This window comes from Desmodus rotundus, chromosome 3 (genome assembly GCF_022682495.2).
Source record: "Desmodus rotundus isolate HL8 chromosome 3, HLdesRot8A.1, whole genome shotgun sequence".
Taxonomy (NCBI): domain Eukaryota; kingdom Metazoa; phylum Chordata; class Mammalia; order Chiroptera; family Phyllostomidae; genus Desmodus; species Desmodus rotundus.
The window spans coordinates 175314366-175339288 of NC_071389.1; the positions used below are offsets into that span (position 1 = coordinate 175314366).

Below are 24923 nucleotides of genomic sequence, written 5' to 3' on the forward strand. Positions count from 1 at the left end.
GTCTGGTGGTCTTGGCGCACCACTAACTGTGCCCGCTTGTGATCCAGACCTCGATCTGGGTCTACGGGGAATCTAAGCCTGCATCTGTTTATCTCATGGCTGCCTCTCATGGCCTAGGAACGCCTGGAAGTACTTTTAACGTAAACTGCTAGCAAGTGGCAGCCTCCTCCATCCTGTCCTTGTGAGCACATGTTATCATCCGAGTGCAAAGCATGTCTTGTCCCTTTTTAAATGTCAATAGTTGACATAACTTTGTCATTTACTTTATTAGCTCTTTCTTGGAGGTTTGACTCATCTGAAATTTGATGAAAACGTGTTCATCCATGCCTTTGAATAAAACATGTTGACCAAAAGAAATCAGAAACAGATTCTTCAGGAGAAAAGAGCCAAAAGGGCAGAGTGAGGAAAGGTCTAGGAAGGCAGCCCTAAAAAGGACGGTTTGGCACTTGAATTCACTTCAAAGCTAATTGTATCACCCGATGTGGTGCAATACATCTAGTCTAGGTCGCTATATTGAAGATCTCAAAGCACATTTATGGAGAACATTACATGTGTTCTCTCTGGTTAAGAACTTGGCCCTGCTTGCTTCACTCCCTTATCATTCAAAATGCCTGAGTTATCAGTTGCTACATAATGATGAGCTACGTATTGGTATAACCCAGCTAACTGGGCCAAGAGGACAGAAGGCAAACAATGCTCATTAAAAAATTTAACATTGATATCAAGAACAATCTGACATTAACCAGAGAGGAGGTGGGAGGGGATAATGGGGGGAGAAGAGGGACGGTTTTCAGGAACAACTATAAAGGACACATGGACAAAACCAAGGAGGGGTAGAATCAGGGGAGGGAGGTGAGGATGGCTGGGGTAGGGGGGAAGTGGTGGAGGGTAAATGCAGACAGCTATACTTAAACAATAATAAAATAATTTTAAAAAATAAAAATAAAATTTTAAAAAATGTTACAATGACTCAGATGAAGTCTCCTGGATGAAGTGCTATTTAGACGATTTCCCAGGCCAGGCCTTCCTCATTCCTCCCCACCCCAGAGCTCTGGGTCCACGTTAGGTAGGTACCGACATGGGCTTTGGCACAGAAAGGCCTCAGACCTGGGCAGCCTGAGATAGAACCATGACAAAGAAGGAAAACATTGTCTTAAGCATCCACACTTTTCCCTTCCAGTTCCTCTTTTTCTATCTACTCCCTCCCCAGTACTGCTGGAAACAAGTTTGCCTTTGTTTTCCCAAGGAGATGTCTTCATTTTAAAAACAGAATTTGGAGAGGACTATGTTGACACAAAAAAATATTAGTCTCAAATAGTGACCTTAAAGGAAGCAAGATAAACTCCTGAACAAGAGGGTGGGGCCATGGCTCCCAGAGTACCTCTCAAATCGTATTATAAAGGAGCAGTCTCGTCTGACAACGAGGAAAAAGGCCCTTCTTTGCCAAATGAACATCTAGGCAGGTTTCTCGAGCTGTGAACCAAGTGTAAGGAAAAAGAGGCCCAGAGCTGCCTTGTGCCAGAGAGATTCTCTACCTGAGGAGGAACCTGAAGAGTATTTGGACTCCTGGGAATTACTAGTTCTTGAAGCCCCCTGCCTATTCCCAGTATCTATAAGAAGTCAAGATTGGTTTGAAAGAAAAGAATGCTCGATCTAACCTCTAGAACACCAGCTGCGGATGCAGACTTAGAACAGAGGTTATATTTGCACTCATGCATATGTGTGTGTAGTGAAAGAGAGAAGACAAGCAAGCTCAGTACAGATAATCTTCCTCCGCCCCAGCCCAATGCAAACCCAGTTCTAGATCTTCTCCACTGAACCTCTGTCCTTACTCCTGCCCTAGGAGCCCTGGATGTATGGTATTAATTTTTTGTTTTCATAAATGTATTTATTATAAATGCTTTCACATACATTATTTCCACTCGTACTAAGAAGATCTGTGGGTTGTAGGTAAAGCATGTATCATTCATAATCAAGAGTTGTGAAAACTGAACGTTAGCTACGTTAAAGTCACGAGGAAGATGAAAGCAAAACCAGCACTGGAACTCAGTTTTCTGTATCTGGATATCCCCTTATCCACTACACGTAAGGAGTTCAGGAGCCTTTTTGCAAAGGCAAAACTGGGGATGGAAAATGTTTGCAAACCAACCATACTTTCAATAGCATGGAAGAGAGAAGGCCCAACCCTGATGAGAAAAAGGGTTGAGAATGAAACCTCCTTACAGTCATCTTTTACTTTCTAATAAGAATTATTTGGGAATCATAAAGTCACATGTTTGAAATCAGTCTAAAAATCATTTTTAAATGAGAGAGAGTTGGTCTGTTCTCTTGGAACAAATTAGACCCCTTGGACCAAGTCAAATAATTCAATTTTATTTTTGTAATAGGGAAAAATAGACCTTTGCTTCAAAAATATTTACCATGGTTTTTTTTTCCTTTGCACTCAGTGACCTGGGAGATGAAAGGAAGGCTCCAGGCCAAACCAAAACATGTCCATGGTTTTCACAAGCTGAACTGGGTTCGCAAATGTTGCAGTTAGAGAGCTTCAAAGTCATAATTCAAGTCTGTGCCTGCCCGGTGCACACATACCTTACAATTTTAAACAATGACATGATTTATTTCCTTCATATTAAAAGCAAACAGATATGACTTGCAGAGGCTAAATAAGATCTTGACAGCATTAACTAGATATTTAAGATATTTACGTATTCAAGTTCTAAAACTAGCCTTACATATGCTGCACAGTTTTTCCAAAGTTGTACAGTATCCACATTTATAAGCCACCAGCTTTCCAAGAGCTTTTGTGAGAGACCACTCCATAACACAGTTTATCTACCAAAGAAGCTGTCCTAGCTCTGCTAACCCTGGTACTCATGAATCTGGGCTTTCAAAGAGAATTGACAACATACCTTTTCCTGGCTTCAACTACCAAATGGAATGCAACGTAACTCAAGAGATATGTGGATGCACTAAAACGAAGGCTTCTGGATATTCCCCATTTGGCGGCAACACTGTGCTTTGGTTCTGCAGCTCAACACTGGCTGATGTTTTCCTGGGCATGTGACTCTTTGGGAGGGGTGAGTTGGAAAGCTTATTCCTTTTTGAGAGAGCATGAAATGTAAGTGACCTTCACCCCACCCGTACCTCTCTGAGCTCCTGGGGCTGGTTTTCAGTATCCTTCTTCCTGTCTAATTGTGTCCTGGTCACTAGACCCAAACAGCCAAAATCAGAAGAGTAGGCCCTTCTTTGTTTGACCTCCCCTCATGCTATAATCTCACATGACCCACCCCTCCCCTTCAGAGAGCTCAGATCTTTGTGTCCCTTCGATCCGAATGACTGTCTTTATACTGACTCATTTTATGGCTCTCTTTCAGCCCATAGATGGGTTCTGGAGATCCTGGGCACTCTGTCTAGAGGAGAATAAGCATGAAAAAGGAAAGGGACTTAAAATGAAGCTTTATAAGCAATGGTTGAAGAAAAGAGCAGTTTGGTTTGGAGCAGGGATGTATGTACAATCTCTAGGTACACACATGCAAGGGTATAATGTGAAAATAAGGAAAAAAGACTTAGGTGTTATCCTAAGGGTAGGCCTATGAACAAAGGGTAAAAACACAGAGAGAAAATTTTTTTCAATGAATGCAAAAATCTTAGAGATGAGTTCAAATTGGAAAAGTGCTGTGGAGTAAGCTTCTCATCGTGGAATACTTTAAACAGGGAATAACACTGCCTGACAGGGACAAAGAAAAGGGGACCCCTGGAGTGGATTGTCAGACTGATGAAACTTCAAACCTTAATATCCTGTATTTTTATTTATGCTCAAAGGGAGAAGACATATGAAGCCAATAGAAATCCATGAAACCAGCCATTAGCCCCCATTCTGTTCAGAATAAGGAGAGAATTATAAAGTATAAAATGCAAAACAAAAAGAAAAAAACAGGTTAAACAAAGTGAGTTGCTCCAGGACAAATAAAATGAGCATGCTTGGATAGGCAAATAAGGACTTGATTATAATTGATCTATATTAGATTGGTGAATCGTCACAGAAATAAAATTGAGTAACTATTTGACATTTTAGTCCCAAGTCTTGGCTCTTCATTAACATGCACAGATAACATATATTTAAGGTAACAATATTTGAAGACTGGATTTTTTTTTTTTTGGATAACTGATATAATTCTTTAGGTCTCATTGTAACTATAGACCTGGGTTGTAAATTAAGTATGGTCAAACGCAGGTAACAATTAAGAGTTTTGCAAGGAAGGAAGAAAAGAAGGAATTTCTATTACTCTTTAAGCAGTTCATGTCTCATATCTCAAATAGAATTAAACTAGTATAAGCATATATTACACATTTTATTTTGCTATGGCCCATGTGATATAGTAGAAGTGATTTGGGGTTTAAAAACAGTAGACAGTAGTACTAACACATACTAGTTATGTCTTACTTAACAAAGTCACTTAGCTTTTTTTGACCCACAGTTTCCTCACCTAGAAAATTAGGTTAATAATATCTGTTCTACCTACCTTACGGATTATTATGGGGATTAAACTGGAAAATGAGAATTTCTAAACTGTTAAGTGCATATTTAACATATGAAGGGGGGAGCATACATAAAAAGAATTCTTGACACAAGTTGGATATTTTATTCTATACTATTACATAATTCTATGTATAAAACTTGCAAAAATATACACTAGTCAACCACTTCTTGCAGATCACAAGTCACTTCTCTAAAAAGAATTCTAACATTACCTTTTAAAGTAGGAGCTTCCTATACACTATTCACCAAAAACGTAAAAGTATATTAATTTATGTACCTCTTGGTTTTCCTAGAATTGAATACTTCTAACCTAAATCTGAAAATGGAAGACTGTTCATTATATAAAAGACCAACTCAAGTGAAAATCCTAAGATAGGTTTGTTTTTCTGCAGTATCTCCTACTTCCCTTTGTTTGCCCTGCCTTCTCCCACCACCCCTTCTGTTTAGGTTAGGGTCTCTTCAACCCATAACCACATCCAAACTCTCCCCTTAGGGAAAAAGGCTGTAGCCAGTCCTCTGTATCCTGACACATGAAAGTCAATGCACCATCCTTTCCATAGATAACTGCCTTTTCAGATTTATCCCCACCTATGGGCTACCAGCCTATTTAACTTAAGGAAGGTCAGGTATAAGTGAGCAAGTAGAGAAGGTCATGTGCTTAGCTACCCACTTCTTCTGCCCCAGCTGGCTCCAGAACCTCACAATTCAAGTTGTTAACAAAATCATACTATGTTTTTCTACTAGTCCAATATGAAAATAATGCTAACCCTGAGCTTTTGGTGTGACTGTTTTCCTAGTCATTAATCACAAAATGTCAATGTTTATGTAACTGCAGTCAAAATCCAGAGGTAACAGCTTGACCAAAACTTTCCCTCTCAATATTACAGTATGGTTCTGTTTTCTACACAATTCACATGAATGTAAGACTGTGTGGTTCTATTAAGCTGGCTGGAAAATTATGTTTTCCTTGACAGCAATTAGGGTCTTACCTAAGATCTTCCAGCCTGAAACAATATTTAAAGGCACATTTTTTTAATTAAGTGAAAAAGTACGGTTAATTAAGCAGTGAAAGTGCATACCAGGTCCAGAAAACCTATGTAACACACTCAGTTAAGATATTCTTATGTTCTACATTTGAACAATAATGTAGTATCTATCAACTAACAGTTTTACAATTAAATATATTAAATATACATTGAAATTACAAAACATCTATATGTAAAATATACAGATATTTTATTCTACAAGAGAAAAAACAATCCTTATAAATTCATAATTGCTTTAAAAAAGGAAATGGGAACAATAATAAAGTGTTGAACAGTTCCAACTTGAACAGTTTAACATTAAAAAAAAAACACTAAAGGGCCCTCATCTGATTCGTTAAATCTCTTTTTCTTCCTCTCCAAGTTCTTCGCTAAGCAATCAACTAATTGAACACAATTGAAAATAGAGCTACATGAAAAGTGAGATCCATTGGCCAGAGAACTATTGTGTATACAGATGACTTTGACCACCTTGATCTGATGATTAGTCTACAGTGCTGAGAACAATGAAGATATTAATTTGGATCTAGCCAAGTTCCTTCTAAACAATAATAATCCCAGTAATAAAAACTAAAGTAGTAATTGCCATTTACTGAGCACTTCCTGTGTAATAGATACATCCTAAACACTTCATAAAATTGCTCTTTCAGTCCTAATAATGACATTTGAAATGGATTGTATTAACTCCATTTTCCAAAATGGTAAGGTGAGACTCCAAGAGGGTAAATAATATGCTTAGTTTTATCAGATTAGAGAGAGCAGAATCTGGAGTGAAGCCCATATCTGTGTCCTTTGATCATGCAGGGACTTGAAAAGAGATAATACCACTGAGAACTTCAACATCAAGATAACAGGGCTGGCCAAGGGATGTTAAAGCTGCATCTAGAATTCATCTAGGTTGAATCAAAATCACATACCCTGCACACCAAATTCAGAGAAATATGCGGAGTCAGAAAGGAGCCACTACATACGATAGTTTCATATGGACAAGAATCAAATATAGGAAAATCTTCTAGATAAGAAAAAATCAGGCTTGTGCAACCCCTTCCAAGTAGATTCAGAGTGCAAGGGTTCAAAAACACAAGTCAGTCAGGAGAGTGAGAACTAGAGGACCAAACACACCGCCACTCCCCTTCAGCCCAACAAGGGATCTGGAGAACAAGAGGGGAAATAGGAAGGAAGGTGGAATATTACCATCCTTACTTTAAACCAAAGTTCATCAGGAAACTGGGAGTGATGATAATACCATTACCAACAATGATGGCTGGGGGAATTTAGTGAAATTAAGCATGTATGGCATTTATATGTTTACAAGGCCTGTCCAGAAAAACTCCAGCCATTGCTAACAGAACAAGAATGGTTTCCATGACATCGATGTAACCTGGCAGCCAGAGAGAGTGGACTGGAATGTGATGTGTGAACAATGACGACTTCACTGTACTAGTCAGGGGGGTGACAGACACTGTTGAGTGAGCAAGTGTACTATGTGGCCATCACATTCAAAATGACTGAGTGAGTAGAGCAATGAATCTGCATCATATTTTGCGTTAAGCTTGAACGTTTCTCCATGGAAACTATTCAGATGATTCAGAAGGCTTTTGGGGATGATGCAACAAGTGCAGAGCAAATAAAAGTGTGGCACAAATGTTTCAAAGATGGTTGAGAATCTGTTGAAAGTGGTCCACATTCTGGAAGGCCTGCAACAAGCAGACCACCTGAGAATGTTGAACACGTACAGGCTGCAATCAACAAAGATCTGCAACTGAGAGTGTGAGAGGTGGAAGCTGATTTGGGGATTCCAAAAACTACTGTGTCCAAGACTTTGATGCAGGATCTTAGCATGAAACACATCATGGCAAAATTTGGTCCCCGGCTTCTGCTGCCAGAACAGAAGGAACATCGTGCTGCTGTTGCTAATGACTTGATTCAAACTGCTACCAATGAACCAGGTTTCCTCAAGAAGATCATAACTGGAGATGATTCATGGATATACAGCTGTGATCCAGAAACAAAGGCCCAGAAGTCCCAAAGGAACTCACCTGGTGCTCCACACCCAAAGAAAGTGCAACAAAGTCTCAGCAAGATCAATACCATGTTAACTGTGTTTTTTGATTGGAAAGGTGATGTCCATCATGAGTATGCTGCTTCAGGCCAAACAGCTAATAAGGAGTACTGCCTCAATATTCTTAGTCGGTTGAGAGGTGCAGTACAGTGAAAACGGCTGCAGCTACAGACAACTGGTGACTGGCAGCTTCATCGCCACAATGCGCCTGCTCATGCATCACATCTCCTGCAGAGTTTTTTAGCGAAACATCAAATCACTCAGGTGACTTAGCCCCCCTACAGCCTGGATTTGGTACCCTGTGACTTCTGGCTTTTCCCAGAACTAAAATCACCTTTGAAAGGGAAGAGATTTCAGACCATTGATGAGATTCAGGAAAATACAATGGGGCAGCTGATGGCTATTCCAACAAAGGATTTTGCAGAGTATTTTAAACAGTGGAAGAGATGCTGTGAGAACTGTGTGAGGTCCCAAGGTGCCTACTTTGAAGGGGACTGAAGTGTCATTGTTCTATGTACAATGTCTCTTATATCTTGTAACTTCTTCAATAAATTTCTCTATTTTTCATATTCCATTGCTGGATACTTTCTGGGCAGACCTCGGTATATCTGGCATATAGAGAGTATTCAGTAAATACTGATGGTAGTTTTTGTTGGTTTAGAAGTTCAACTTTCCAATATAGTGCAAATGGTTATTGACTGGGAGTCAAAGAAAGACCTGGTTTAAATCTTTCATTTGTTTTGCACTAATAGCAATTCTGGACAAGGCACACTGCCTATCTGAGTGCTAGTGTGCTCAAAAGTAAAAAGGGGGCAACAATATCTACTCACAAATTATTGGGAAGATTGAGTGAAAATATATTAGAAGATGCTCAGCATAGTATTTGGCAAAAATAGATTTATTCATGCATACAAAGATGTATTCAAATGAAACATACTGAGGGCCTATTTCGTGACAGGCACTACTATAAACGCAGTGAACACAAGTCATAGCCTCCGCCCTCACAAAGATTACATGCTAAAATGCTGTTTAAGTACTGGTTTCACATGAACTGCAAATTCACAACACTGTGTATCAGCATCAAGATTCATGAAGTCGTTGACAGGTTAAAATAAAAAGGCTAAGTATGCATAAATGTAAGGTCCTAAAACGGGGCTTTCTAAATCTATTTCATATTTACAGGTGCATATGACTAGTGATATCCGACTTAATAATAGAAATTCAGGGAGGAGTGACTGATGATTTATAATAGGTGCAAATTCAGTGAGTCAAAAAAAATGACACAGTTGCCAAAAAAAACTGCTTCACCTTAGCTTGCGCTCAGCACAAAAGAAGCCTTTAGCCCCACTGATTGGACACATGTGTGCTGTCCTGTTGCCACATTTCACAAGGGTCACTGACTTACAGGAATTCAGAAAGAGGAAGATGGCCAGGGTGATGGAGAGTCTGAGGAACAGCTGAGTCAGAATGTTGAGTCTGGAAAGGAAAAACTTGAACCAACAGAACAGCATCTTTATTTTCTAAAATTTTTTTATTAAAGTTTTTACTTTTTATTTTGAGAGAGAGGGGAAGGGAAGGAGAAAGAGAGGGGAAAAAAACATTGGTTGCCTATCGCACCCCCCCCAACCAGGGACCTGGCCACAACACAGGCATGCGCCCTGACAGGGAATCAAACCTGCAACCCTTCAGTTTGAGTACGATGCCCAGCCCACTGAGCCACACCAGTCAGGGCCAGAAGAGCATCTTTAAATATTAGAAAAAAACAGTGGGAGATGGGGGCGATTTGGCCATAACAGATCAGAGATTATTCAAAACAACAGTGAATAAATTGGGATTAGGTGAAGCTAATGTAATAATAATGTGTTATTTAATGAATTATTACATTTGGAGTAAAATAGACTGATACATTTTCTTCTTTGGTGAATGGAAAATAAAATAAAGTAACAGAGAAAGTGCTGATTTGTTTGTATCATGCATAGTTAGTTAGAATAAAAAGATTTGTAACATGTCTCAGGGCAAAGGAAGAGTGAAAATTCTGTGAGCATAAGGCCAGGGTTATGAATGTTATGGAATAAGAGCAATATTATATTTATGGGTAAAATACTAATTTTTCAAAGAAGATGCGTTTTTCAAAGAAAATTAATCTTTAAGTTGGTAAATTGGATTTAACTTCACATATTCATAGAACCTAGCAGAAAAATGACTATAGTATGGATTATCCTCTGTGCTCACCACCACCCGTGACAGGAGTGCTCACTCTTCCCAGCTCTAAGGGAACAGCAATAGGCAGTGAGCCCACACTTTACCTTGTTTCTCAGAGAGGCAACACCTGGGTGGAGGAAATCAGTCGTCACTTTTTAGTAGAGGACAGAAGCTAAAAAGTTTTCAAGACACAGTCAGGACTTGGGGGTAATGGAAGTTAATATTTTATTTTTAGGGAGTAGTTTGTGATCCCAAAGAAACAGGAGATGGGCTAAAATCTGTTATAATTGGTGGGGTAACAAGTGAAAAGAAAGCTTCAAGGGGTAGGCTTCTGAGCCGCAGGAAACATGACATCACAATGACCACCAGGAAAAAAGTAAGGGTCACCCTCCCTAATAACACCCTTCTAGGATCAGAGACACATCACGCAGGAATAAATGGAAGGGGCCGACCAGGCAGGGGAACAGATACAAACCTGGTAAAAAGCCCTCCAGCTCACTGCACCTTAATGAGCACAATGGGAATGTGTAAAGCAATGGGAGTTGAATGGAAAACCATCATACCAAAACAGGCGTGCCTTGATTGCAATGGAGTCCGGGAGCTAACACAAGCGTGGCACTGAATTCACAACCGCTAATCCAAGGAGCAGAGAGGGTTGCTATTGTGGGTTGGAAATCTCAGTTTAATTAGCAAGCTCAATGCACATGAGGAAAAACCAGGACTTCGAGCCAAACATGGGCCAAAGTGGGACAGTGAAGAAAATGAAGGAACACAGTTTAGTAGACAACTGGCCCCCAAAATATTATATTATCACACACATCATACACACACGTTTAAAACTCCAAAACAAAAATGCCAGAAAATGCTAGAATGAAACTGCCAGGCTGCTCATATCGTAACGCTGCTCTTTCCTTCCTTCCTTGCCCATTTCTGCCATCTTCCTCCTCCCACCTCTGAAAAGCCCAGTACTGCTCATTTCCAGAAGGCTGCATATGTAGCTGGCACCTCAGAGGGACCTGGGGCCCAGGGTCCAGGACTCAGGTCCTCTCCCCATCTAGCAACTTGCTCTAGGACTTAAGTGGGATCACAGACCTCTCCCTGGAAATAGCATTAATTTTTAATACTCTCAATTCTGGTTGGTTTCCCATAGTTGTTAGGGGCTTCTAAATGTCACCACATTAACATAAACTCTAAATGTTACCACATTGAAAGGTGCTTGTTACAAATAACAAAAGATGCCCATTTCACCTTTATGGCTCTGGTGTTATTAGAGGAAATAGGAACAAGGGGTGCCTCTGTAGTTCTTGTGACTCAGGAAATTACAAAATTTTAGGAGTTGTCTGCCAGGACCCAGCGACAAGACTAAATAGATACTTACTGTAAGTCACAATATCGCAGAAACACACACAGCAGCAGCTGCTCTGCTAAGAATGTCAAGGAGAAGCTTCACGGTGGGTGAAAGACGATGAAATCAAACCTCTTTCCCAGCATTAAGGTCCTATGCTAAGGAAAAAGAAAAGAAAAGAAGAAAGGTCAGACAATATTTCATATTGAAGCAATGGGTGCAAAGTGCCTCCTGGGAATTGTACAGCATCGCTTCTGCGATTTTCCTGCCGAAGCTGCAGGACTTGAATCTAATCATGAGGAAATAATAGCCAACCCCAATTATTCTACAAAATTCCTGGCTGATAATTTCCAAAAAGGTCAGGGTCAAAAAGCAAAGTAAGTCCTGAGGAAATATTCCAATTTGAAGACTAAATACACTGGACAACTAAATGCAAACTGCGATCCCAGAAAAGAGCTGTAAAGGGCATTACAAGAACAGTTGGTGAAATCTGCATATGGACTATAGATTGGATAATAGTGTTGAATAAACGTTAGCTTCTTGATATTGGTCATTGTACTGTGGTTGTGTAAGAAAATGTCCTTGCTTTTAGAAAATAAATTCTGAGGTATATAAGGGTGAAGGGTGTGAAGGGGAGCAGCATACACCACCCCAAAATGTGCCACTTTGATATCTGGATTATTCTGAGCTGAAGGCAAACAAGACCCAGCAGACTCAGGAAAAACTTTACCTCTCCCTTAACTGCCTAAAGTAATTTAGATAGGGGGCCCGTGCCAGAAAAAGACCTGTATTACCAGACATAACTTTTTTAATCGGAAAGACTTACCTGCCAAAAAACTAAAAGGGAAAAAGAAAATAATTTTCCACCCCTACAGGTGTTAAATGAATTAAATAAGGAGGCCATTAGACTGAAGTGGTTCTAATGCCTGTAAGCCTACAAAAACAAACCAGAATATAAGCCTGTGAAGGTCTCAAGGTTAAGAAATCAAAACCTAAGGACAACCAATCACAAATAGCCAAGTAGGCTTTTCCAAATAAGGTGAATGCTTAATCTATAGCCCATCCAATAAGTTGACCCTTGAACAACACAAATTTGAACTGCATGAGTCCACTTACATGCAGATTTTTTCCAATAAATATGTTAGAAAATTGTTTGGAGATGTCCCTATTACCAGGAAACAATCATACAAATTATGCTAAGCTACCACAAAGCAATCACGTTGCTGCTTCTTCATTATCAATGTATGAATCCAGTGAATATTAATGTCCTGCTCAATTTGAATTGACTTTTGCTCAAATAAACTCTTAAAATTTTTCATATGGCCCATTTTCCCTTTTAACAAGGGGCATGATGTCTGCATCTTACTCTCAAGTGGCTTAGAAAAAAGAGACTGACTGATGGAGCCACTGGGGAAAGTACAAGCAATCAATGAAAGTGGACAGGGTTTATGTGAGTTTCTCAGATATGTATGTGTTCCTTTTCCAGAAACTTGCGATGTTTTTGTAAGTTTAAAATTTTATCTAAATAAAGAGTCATAAAAACTATGACATAGTTGAGGTAGTTTTGCTCCTTCTGTAAGGGCATTAAAGGTAAAAGAGAACTGACCAGTTAAAATAGTAAAACCATTCTATCAAAATTTGAGGTCTCTATCAAACTGTTTTCCTTTGGATTACCAGCACTTCTAGCAGTAAAATACCCCCATTAAATCGATGTAAGTCCAAAGAGGTTCAACAAGATCTAAACGGCAAAGACTGAGAAAGAACCTTTTCCAAACGCTGAGGCTGGTGGCAAAAGGTACAATTAACCCCCAAGCTGGGCCCTCTAGTGACTACTCCAACCCGAGCTCTGAAAGGAGCTTTAGAAAGCTAGCCTAGAGTGTCACACTTTATTCTAGAAAACTCGCAAGATCTTTTCCTAGACAGCTGCTTTTTAAATGAATACCAATTAACTTTCGCCCTGTTGGACACCCTATGAGTTACTGGTCTTCAAATACCTGAGTCGTGTGTAAAGAAAGAAAACCAACAAGCTCCGAGCACCCGGTAAGCGCCCGTGGCATTAGGAAACTCAGGAACAGAGAGGATATTAGTTTGACCGAGGTCAAACATACGGAAGCTATAAAACTAGAAATTGGACAGCGGTGTCCTTCTCAAGAGCCCACGTTCTAATCACTAATCAATCTGCTTCCGAGACAGCGTAGTTCCCAGACCCATTCCATGATATTGTGTAAAGTATTTCAGTTTCGTTGTCAACACAGCCCTACAAGATTGGTGTTATCATCTTCACTTTTACATATAGAGAAAACTAGATGTAGAACTAAAATGACTTGTTCAAACTCACAAGAGCTGGAGAGTCATGGAGGCAAAACGTCAACACGATCTGTGCAAGTTCAAACCCTGTGCCCTTTGACCCATCCAGGAAAGCACACATAGACTGCATTGGGAAGAACTGGATATCATCAAGAAAATAATAGCCGAGTAAACCCCAAGCTCTAAATTAACGAATATTAAGTTATCTCATGAGAACTTTAATAAAATCGCCCTCAAGGCAAAAGATGATTTTTTAATGGTTCTAACATTGTCAGAAAACCTTTTAATTTTTTATTTTAATTTTAAAATGTATGCACACTCACACACCAGATTTCTGGCCTTTTCTTACCCAAGTTTATTATTGGTATTCTCTCTCTCTTTTCTCCCTCCCTCTGTCTCTTGTCTCTGTCTCTCCCTTTCCTCCCCTCCCTCCCTCTTTCCCTTTCTTTCTCTCACACCTACTATGAAAAGGTCACAAAGTTTTCTACTGTCCCCTAGTGGTCTTAGCCTGGAAACGGCAGTCACATTAGGAATTAACAAAATCTGTTAGACAATAATAAAACAACACAGAGTTCTTTAGAGTTCTTGGAGTCAGTGGGCCACAGGGGTGAGAGGAAGGGGCCATTCTCACTGACAAGTTATTTAACCTCACAGGGCCTCAGCAAATGCACCTCTGAACTAAGGATTAAATATATTTTGACAGATGCTCGTGGGTTGAGATAACACAGTAAAAGGTCTAGAAGCACAGTACACTCTCAATAAAAGGTAATTGAAAGGTAATAAAATGCACCCCTGAACTAAGGGTTAAATATATTTTGACAGATGCTCGTGGGTTGAGATAACACAGTAAAAGGTCTAGAAGCACAGTACACTCTCAATAAAAGGTAATTATTATTTACTTTTGACAAATCTATAAAGTTGAGTAAACTGAGGCTCAGCACGGCCTACTCATTTTTTTTAACACAGCCAGCAAACTATAGAATTAGACCCATAATTCAAGTTTTCAGACTCTAATTCTAGTTCTCTTCATACCTCAATATCTCAAATTAACAGTTGATAATGAGAAATGTTAAGAATTTTAGTCTTAAAAAGATATTTTCATACATTCATGTTTTCCATTAAGTCCAAAAAAAAAAAAAAACATATTGCATTGGTCAGTGGTCCAGCTCTAGAATGTGTCTTAAAATTGCAAGAAGCACACAAAAATTTGTGTCTAAAATATGCTCATAAATCATTATTTATAATTGTATTAAGTTGAAATAAACAGGTAGGAATTGATCATTGTTTGTATTTATTGAACAGTATCTTGGTGCCAAGTTCTGTTTTAAGGGTTATGAATACATCAAACCATTCAATGAGTGAGGTACTATTATCTCCACTTAACACATGAGGAATCTGAGGAACACAGAGGTTAAGGACCTTGCCCAAGGTCAAACATTAAGGAGTAGTAGAGCCAGAAATTGAACTGAGGTCCTTCTCAAGAGTCCATGTTCTATGCACTACTCAGTCTGCTTCTGAGACAGCATCACCCACGGATCCACCCCATATTCCATTACATGGCAGCACCTATGGTGGAATATAGTGCAACCATAAAACTTATGTTTTCAGTAAGTATTAAATTACATGGGAATGTGCATACATTAAAATGTTAGGGGAAAAAACAGTACGTAAAATTGCATACTATATTATTTCAGTCCTAGAGTAATATGTGTGTATGTGTGTATAAAGCCAAATCTTAATCTAAATAGTACCTTTCTCTGGGCTATGGGTTATGAATAATTTTGTTTCCTCCTTTATACTTTTCTAGATATTCTGAACTTTTGTAATGAGACAGAGCTGCTGGGATCATTGGAAAACTTAGATTAAAAAATATTTTAGTCCTGACTGGTGGGGCTCAAAGGACTGAGTGCCAGCCTGCGAACCAAAGGGCTGCCAGTTTGATTCCCAATCAGGGCCCATGCCTGGGTTGCGGGCCAGGTCCCCAGTAGAAGGGCACGCAAGAGGCAACCACACATTGATGTTTCTCTCCATCTCTTTCTCCTTCCCTTCCCCTCTCTCTAAAAACAAATAAAATCTTTTTAAAAAGATATTTTAAAGTGCTTTAAAAAGTACCAGTATTACCAAGAACAGGATTCAGTTTCCCTTTGCAGTAAAATAATGAATCGGGAGCTGTGCCTGGAAAAGACTTTCAAGAAAAACAAGGACTGGGAATAGAGGAGGGATGTTCAGACGACAAAGGGCAGTGTCTCTGAGGGAGTGTTTATTAGAACACCAGGGCTGGGTTAACTTGGCACCGCAGCCTGCTTTTGATTGATGTTAGCTGTTCGGAGGCTCTCTTCTGACAACAGTCATTAGGGTTCACTGCAAACCGAAGTAGTGGAGAGGGAGGATCCAATGCCTTCCCTGATGGGAAGAGCTATGACCCCAACAGGCACAATTTCTGGTTTGGAGAGTTTCAAAGTTTCTGCAGAAAAGCAGCAAACACAGCTTTTTGCTGCCTTTTTTTTTTTTTTTTTTTGGACAGTAACACTAAAAGGTTCTCTGCATTATGACAGCCCCCTTCTGGCCAGGCCCTATCAGCAGCACCAGATGGGGCTGACATAGGCCCATCTTGAGGTGGCATCTTCCCAGCAACACGCACGAGCCAATCACATCACTCGCAGTGAAAGCCTGCCGCTCAAGATAATACCACTTGGCTCCAACACTGTACAATGTGCCTCCCTAATTTGAGGCTGAGCGGCTGAGCCTGACCCTAAACAGGACTTCAGAATTCCTCCACATACAGATTAGATTAGGGGTTTTTTAAAATTGGAAACTAACTTCAGTTCACTTCAGAACTCCTTGTTTGGTGCACACGTCTGGCTATTTCAGAGATTTCAGCTTTGCAGTGACGTTGGTGGTGGTCAACAGAAGTCTCGACATGGACATTAGCAAGGAAGGGTCTTGTTGAGACTCACACTTAGAAAAGCCCAAAGGAGAACTGTGAGAGCTCATTTCAGCATGAAGCTGCAAGAGCTAAGTACATTTAACACGAGCAAATTCTGTCCATTAACCAACAGATGCAGGAAGATTCTTCTTCCAACAACTAGAGCTCCTGTGACGGGAACCTGGCTACTTCCAGGGCAGCTTCCTCTCCTGCTGCTGTTGGCTGGCCTGCAGACACCCACGGTGAGTTCCCAGGTAGGGCGAGATTGAAGAGGGGAGTGCTGGGTGACTAAAGCTCCAATAGAGCCTTCCCCTGGTGCCAGCCTTTCAATAACCTTTAGGCACTTGGGATCTAATTTTATTCAGACATCTTAAGTTAAGCTAGTGAAGAGTGTGGAAAACGATTATTTACAACTGTGGAATTCTTTACAGTTTATAAATCTGACATAATGGAAGCTAGTGGCATGATATTATTTTCTGCATTCTCCACAAAATATAAGTAAAACACAGCTTGTGCAGGACAAATAATGCAAAATTAACCAAGTCTATTTGGCTTTAGACTGTATCATATGAATCAACTCAAAAGAAGTATTAAAATTTACAGTTCCACATAAGGGACTAGTAACCTAATGTGGAAGGACAATAGACTACATATGTGACATTAGTGATATAATAAAGTTTTAGTTTATCATAATGAGATTTGACAAAATGCGATATTACTGATTTTGTATTTTGGCTTAAGTCGATTCTCTAGATTTACTTGTAAACTTGCTGCAAAGAGTTACTGGTTAAAATTATTTAAGCATTCTTAGAAATTTGTTCTAATTTACACACAACTAGATGATTTAACATAAATAACAGTATAAATACCAAATGGTATTTTTATTTTAGTTTCAGCCTCAACATCTTTGGCATTGACTGGATGGAACTTTTAATATATTCCTTAATGAGTACTGCTTATTAGAAAAGTATTATTATTTTTTTGGCAAGCAGTAAACATCTTGGGATTTTAGTCATTGAAATGTGGTGGTGCATGATGGACTGATGGTACTTAGTAAACTTGTATTCAGAGTCTGCCTTCAGTTTAATATGCACTAGGTATCAGTAAGTAATATTCAACTGGTTACCCATTAGACAATGTGTTTTTCCCATTCCTGATTTCCAAGAAAAGTGACTTTCCTAGGCACAGTACCAACCACTGTCCAAACCTTTGCACACTCTGCTACCCTGGAGGTGGGCAAATTTACCTGATTGGTAACTTAAGGAAGAGTAACTGGGTATGCTAAGTTTAACTCTGCTTTTCTCCTTCCTGGGAGCTAGCCTGATGACAAAGGCCAGGAGGTCAGTGTTCCTCCATGACAAGAATCTTACCTGGCGAGGCTACAAGTCAGTACCACCTATAGCTGAGTGGGCAAGGCTGCCTCGTTCTGGCATTTATTCTTACCAGCCCACTCACCATCAGACCTAAAGATGTGTGCCCCAACACGACATTATTCATTCATAAAAATGATATTTTAGCCCTCATCTTTGCTCTTTTTTCTCAATTTTTTTAGAGCCTGAACAGAGGAGAGGGCTGTTACTCACTGGGGATGCCCTTGAAGCACCCAACATCATTCATCACTTAAGTCTTTTCTTAAAGTTCAGAGGCTCAACATAGCTTCAGGTGTTTTTAAAAGAGTCCTTAAAACACCCATGAGGAAATGTGAAGGGGGTCAACAGAGGAACTAGAAGGTAAAACAAAACTTTAAGTTCATTAATTGTTTTCTTCAACATACCCAATATGCAAAAAAAAAAAAAAAAGAACAAAAAAAAACCCTGTGATTTTGGTGACACAAAAATGGTTACTTCCTCTCTGGGGCAATGAGCATTTCTGAGCTTTCAGTGATATTTATCAAATCAAATTCCACCTCTAACGCAGGTCATTGATACAAGGACTGAGTAGTGGAATGATTATGAGTGAAATTTACTTTAGCAAAGGCTCGTCTTGAGGAGACAGTCTCATAGAACATAGAATATCTCAGAGTCACCATCTGATTTGAAAAAACTACAATCAATATTTTTTTCCTTATAGGCTGCTATTAAAATCAACTTCGACTTGGCACCAAATTCCTTTGATGATCAATACCAAGGCTGCAACCAACAAGTCATAGAGAAGCTAAGTCAAGGGGATTATTTCACCAAAGAACTAGAAGCCCGAAGGAATTATTCCAGGGTCTGGCACAATGCTCACCTAACCTGGCTGAGCCGAGGTAAAGCCCTCCCTGAGAACATGACTATCACGCACGCCGTGGTCACCTTGGTTTACACATTGAACAACAACGTTCGCTCTGACTTCACTAGAGCCATGGCCAGCGCTGCCAGGTCTCCGTGGCAGTATGAACATTCATTCCCTTTCAAGTACCTGCACTACTACCTGACCTCAGCAATCCAGCTGCTGCGGAAAGGGATTATAATGAAGAATGACTCTCTGTGTTATGAGGTATATCATGAAGCTGATTTCTACTTGGAAGCCTATGTCGGTGCCATCCTTCGATTTGGCCAATTCCTCTCCACCTCCCTCTTAAGAAAAGAGGCACAGAAGTTTGGGAACCAAACTCTGTTTACCATATTTACCTGCCTGGGTGCATCTGTACAAGACTTCTCTCTCAGAGAGGAGGTCCTGGTCCCTCCCTATGAGTTGTTCGAAGTTGTAAATATGAGCTACCACGCAGGAGGAAACTGGTTGCAATTGCGGTCAACTGGAAATCTGAGCACATATAACTGTCAGCTGCTAAAAGGTATGAATTCACTCTTATTAGGATCAAAGACTGTTATTCTTGTATAAATTATATTTTTCTGAGTGGGATTGGGGGGAAAAGGCCAAAAACATAGAAAGTGGTCTTCAATAATGGTGCAACTGACACATTAGGGGGAGAAAAAACCTGCCTTATTTCTTGGTTTCCCTCTCTTCTTTCTCCTTACCTACCTCTGGGAAAATGTATTTCTACAATGGCATAATATATCAGATGTTCTGGATGACAGAGTAAACCTCAAAAACAATTGTGCATAATATATAACATCTTTACCTTGTCCCTCAAACTCATTTTTTGTTATGGTCATTTCACGAGTGAGGAGTGCTAAAAGTAAATCAGGAGGCATGATTCGTTCATTCATGCTTATCTATTAAGTGTCTTCTATGTTCCAGGAACTGGCATAGAAGGCCCCAGGCAAAATAAAAGAAATAAAGCAAAACTACTATCCTAGGAGGATTTTTAGTCCAATGAGAAGCGGAAATATGAACAAATACCTACACACAAAAGTACAAATAACACACCCAATGTTTAAGCAATGGTTGTGGCTCCTCGGCGTAGGAAGCTACTCATTCTCTCTGGGGAAAGCGAGGAAGACTTCAGGGCAGAGGACCAGGTGGGGCTTGAAGTAGGGATGGGGGGTTATAGCGAGAGAAGAGAGGAAAAGTCATTTCAAGCAGGAAACAGTATACTGGATCACAGAAATTTCAGACAGCCTAGTAACTTCAGGGACTCCCCCAAATTCTGGATGGCTGCAGTGTAGGGTGTGAAGCACACAAGAAGGGGCTGGGACTAGAAAAAGAGCTGGAGAGTGGTCGGGTCTGGAGGGGTCTGATGGAGCCCGACTGTAAAAACTCATGCATTCCACGCTCAGGACTTCTGACCTTCACGCTGTATGTACGTAATAAGAAGTCGCTAGAAGTTGTTAAGGAAAGGAGGAGCATCGGTTAGATCAATATTTTCGCAAGAACCCTGATGATATCATGGAAAATAAACTGAAGCAGGAGAAATTAGAGATATCACAATATTTTAAAAATTGAAAAGCTCTTTTTTTTTTTTAGAAAAGCATGTCACTGGTTCCATTTTATCCTTGTGTGTTGCCAGCCACGGTCGTTTCACAAGGCAGTAAGTGGTTCTGTAGCAAACGCTGTGCCCTATTTGATGCAGAGGGAGGGGAATGTCCTTGTCCATACGTATAGCTGTTTACCCTCAGCCCAGCTACAAAGATCATTACTTGGGGTGGGAGGGTCGCCCTTTGCAATATCCTCTACTCCATCATTATTGCTGCTGTTAATAATACAGGCTGTGAGCATTTCTCTACCTGTCAGAGCTGTAGTGTTGCAAAGAGCCTTAAACTGGCATCCACACCACTGACATCCATGACGTCTAGGGCCCGCTCACTCTGGCCCTGGACTAAGGGAAAGGTGACCTCCCACACCTTTTATCCTCGCCCTTCTCTCCTTGTCGGTGTGGCAGGAACAATACGAGTGAAATGCGTATCTGCCCCACAGAGCCAACAGATTAGTGTTTGTAGAGGACAATGAACAGCTTAGAGTAGAATCTGAAGAAAACTGAGGTTTTGATAATGAGAACATTTATAGCCAGGTTCCAGGATTCTTTGGAACTACACCTGACTAGGATACTGTTGCTTCAAGTTTCATCATGAATTGGAGACAAATAACTATTCTACTAGGTTAACTAGCAGAGTAAAATATATTAAGTGAAAAATCATAGAACATGGATGTCAAGGAGTCAAAAACTGAGGGAGAGGAATATGTAATAGAAACTATTACCCATGTCCTGCCACTCTGTAAGTCTCAAAGAAAAATATTTCAACACCCTCCCACCCAAACTAATGATCTTCGCTTTCCTGTGGTAAAACTACTCAAACACAACTTTAACTTGGTTTCGAGTTAAGGCTTAGCTGAGGTAAGCCACGCACATTACTAGGTTCTGGAAGCTTGGTTGGTCTTGACTGGATATTTGAAATCCTGAATCATGCTTAAAGGAGTCAATAATCTTGGATGCTCTGTAAGTTCTTCATGGGCAGTAATTTGACAACGCAGTACTTCAGAGCTTGGCACGGAATCCAGGCAGTTTGATCCCAGACCTGCCCCTTCTGTGTTCATATCCAGCCTGTATCACTTTTTGGCTGTGTTCTCAGTCAAGCTGCTTAAACTCTAAGTTTCTTCATCTACATAATGAGCATCCTAATAGAACCCTACATGACTCTTGTGAAGATAAAATAAAATGCTAAATTATTTCTATACTCTGTAGCATACAATAAATGATAAATAAGTATTAACTACTATTAACTGTAGTCCCCTGGCACATATTTGTTGAATTAGTGAATTAATAAAGAAAGCATTCTCTTTCATGCCTCTAAGTGAGCTGGGCCTTGGGTCAGATGACCCTATAACTCAATGAACTAAAAACAGTTCACTATTTGCTAGAAAAAGAAACTGTTCTAGAAAGTTCAACCCCTAGTTTAAGACTAAGGAGCTGTAGCCATAAGGTATATGATCTGGAATGTGACCACTTGCAATGTGGCTTACCATATCTATCTTTTTCTTAGAAATTTTCCCAATTTGCCTTGGGCAGCCTTGGGAAAAAGAGACTGTGAATGGCAGACTAAAAATACCACTGGTCTTAGAAAGTTTTATGTTGTTCAAAGACATTGTACCATAGACCAGACGCTGGAATTGGAGTGTCTTCCCAGCCAGCACAGTTCTAAAACTGTCTGGGAGAGTCCTAGAGGGAGAGGACAATCTTGAGCTTCAAAGACGACATTTGTCCTTTGACTCGGCTCTGACTGAAAGTGGCAGAAACCTTACCTAAGCCTCATCTGCCATTGTTTTGTTGTTAGCAGTCGCTTTAGCCGAGGACAAAAAGACTGTATAGACTTGGAATGGACACTACAATATCCACCTAGCTCTACTAATTTTTAAAAAACATTTTTGATTGGCTTCAGAATACTTTCAGCCATTAACCGCACTGTTTTTTTCTCAGCAAGCTAGCTATGTCTGAAACTTTAAGTCATTTCTGTTAACTGATAAATAATACTCCATCCAAACTCGTGAAGCAGTCTTGGATTGACATGTACATAAACAATGGGAGGAGGGAAGTGACGTGTTTTCTTATCTGAGAGTCCTTCACTGGGAGGAACTAAGATCAATGTACAGAAAAATTAAAATAATAATAATAATAAAAAAGAAAAAAAAAGAAAAAGAATTTTTCCTCTGCCCTTCTATGTTCCTGGCTGAGACTCCCCCACATTGTAATAAAAAGACAGATTAAAAAGACAAATAATAGTTTTATACATACAGGAGCCCCATAAAGATACGAGATTCAAAGATAGTCAGATGAGTAAAGTTTATAATGTTCCTGAGCTAAGGAAAGGGACAGGGATCTGAGGCTTTAAAGAGAAGGAAGACAGTTCATAGGACAATGAGAAGGGTAAATGTTTGGTAAACAAGTATGTTTGCCCAGCAATTCAGGCATGTCTCTCTGATACAAAGAGTTAGTAGTAGCTCTTTTCTTGGCACAGGACCCCTTTTTAAATTCTTTTAGGCAGTTAAGGGGGAGGTAAAAAGTTTTTCTTCAGTCTGCTGGACCTTGATAGCCTTCAGCTCAAAATAGTCATTATGCCAAAGAGGCTTATTTTGCGAGGATGTGTCCTGCTCCCCTTTAGTGTCCTCATCAGACGTGATTTTCTTTGTAACTACGGCCCACTTCACTTCTCCCAGTCACCTGGACTACACGATTCACCTTAGCCTAGGGAATTCACAGAGGGTGCTCTGAGTACTGGCATCCAATTTCTCATGAAAGTTCAATCTTCTCAGTAGACTGTTTCCTTTCCATCTTTTTACTAGCAAAAGCCATAAGCTATTCTATGTCCCAGAAAATCCCTATGAGCCAGTGACTTATGTTTCCTCTCCCGTTCCCTCTTAATGTAGCAGACATGATATTTGAAAGCCAACATAAACACCTTTAAAAACTGGCCAGCCAGGATACTGTAATTCTCCCAAGAAGAGACAGTAGATTAAAGAGTATTCCAGTCCTTCAATTTATTACAAAGTTGGTTTTGTTAGCTGGCAACTTCAGTTCTCAAGTTCAAAGACTTCCCAGGAATTTGTCACCTTCAGAGGGTCGAGAAGTCAAATTAATAGCAAAATATACAGGGTCTGGCAGAAGTAAGGCTTGCTTGAGTGAGGTTGGCAGGGTATGGGAATGTCTCGCATGAGACAGACAGCAGTTTGAACATTTCCCCTAAAATGTCACATGGTGTGCTTGAGTGTGATATTGTTATGTTACATGCTTATGATTTTGTAATAAAAGATTTTGTATTAAAAAAAAGAGCATTATTTGTCCTGGGCCCTGTGTTTAAGGGAGTGAATTAGTAAAAGAAAATTTGTTTATAGGACATTCTAAACTAACAGTTTTCCCTTCTAATTCTTCTCTCGGCGCTCACATGACCTATGCTAGTTACCATAGAAACAGATGTTTTCAGGCCCATGGAAAGACTCAAAGTATGTTATGTTAGTTATTTGCCCTTAAATGATGTTTGCTCAGCAAAATAATCTGTGCCAAAAATCTGTAGACACACAAATACATGCTCTGTTTTGTGTCATTGAATGCACAAAGAAGAAGAATTTACTTGTTAAAATGTTTAGCATAATCAAAATTCTTAAGCATGTTTCTAGAAAACAATGTAGTCAATTGTTTGTAGTGAGCCTGGCTTTACATGTTAACCTTGCCTGTTTATTAGCAGTGAAAACATGGGCAAATGGCTTAGTCCCTCCATGCCTGCCTTTTTTAAGTAAAATAGAAATATATTTTTAAATAAAACCTACCTTATAAGATTCTGGCAGGTAAAAGCACTTAGAACAGTATCTGGCCCATGTAAGTAACTACTCAAAACTTTTTAGGTACTATTACCATTATTATTGTTTACTTTATTAACTTCCTGTTTCCTTTTATTCTAGGCTTCAATTTTCTTTTTCTTTTTTTTAAGGATTTTATTTATTTATAGAGAGGGGAAGGGAAGGAGACAGGGAAAGAAACCTCAATTGGTTACCTCTTGCATGACCCCAACTGGGGACCTGGCCTGCAACCCAGGCGTGTGCCCTGACTGGGAATTGAACCAGTGACCTTTCAGCTTGCAGGCTAATGCTCAGTCCACCGAGCCACACCAGCCAGGGCTGGGCTTCAATTTTGTCACATTAGTTTTCTCTATTTGTGGCATCACATTGACCTCAAAATGGAGTGTCTGTTTCAGACAGTGGAAGAAAGAATGAGCATGTAATTGAATGAATGTAGGAGGTCACAGGGCACAGTGGAAAGAGAATAGACTCCAAACCAGTAAGATCTGGGCATATGTTAGTTACATGGCCTTTTGTGTAAATGACAACCTCTGAGCCTGTTCCTTCATTTGTAAAATGGGAGCAATACTTGCCTAGAGGAGATGTTGTGAGACCAAGCAGTATCCACCCTCTGAAATGCAACTGAAAAACTCCTGGAAAATACTTTGCACATGGAAGTGGAATAATAGTTTGATGGCGCAAATGACCAAAATTAGATTATAATACACCAATAGAATTAAAGTTGGGTAGCAATTAGTTCACAAAAGACTTTCACACACATTATGTGAAAGATAATGCAGACTTAACCCTGGATATTGGGTTATTGACCCCACTATGCTAATGTAAGT

General features: G+C 39.8%; 1 protein-coding gene and 1 long non-coding RNA gene across 3 annotated transcripts in view; one reads left to right on the top strand and one right to left on the bottom strand.

Moving 5' to 3' along the window:
- LOC123478204 (uncharacterized) overlaps positions 1-24923 on the bottom strand; it is a 101399-nt gene that overhangs the window by 54546 nt on the left and 21930 nt on the right. The window contains exon 2 of the long non-coding RNA XR_008426528.1: positions 11226-11350. This is a non-coding gene — a long non-coding RNA (uncharacterized lncRNA). The remainder of the gene's footprint in view (positions 1-11225; positions 11351-24923) is intronic.
- ART4 (ADP-ribosyltransferase 4 (inactive) (Dombrock blood group)) overlaps positions 1-24923 on the top strand; it is a 40185-nt gene that overhangs the window by 9981 nt on the left and 5281 nt on the right. Inside the window, exons 2-3 of one of the 2 annotated variants that reach the window (XM_053921774.2) lie at positions 16559-16667; positions 18496-19201. In XM_053921774.2, coding sequence (XP_053777749.1) covers positions 16559-16667; positions 18496-19201 — 815 coding nt within the window. Of the gene's footprint in view, positions 1-16218; positions 16668-18495; positions 19202-24923 lie in introns of those variants that run through there. The other variant, XM_024575669.4, reaches the window with a different exon arrangement.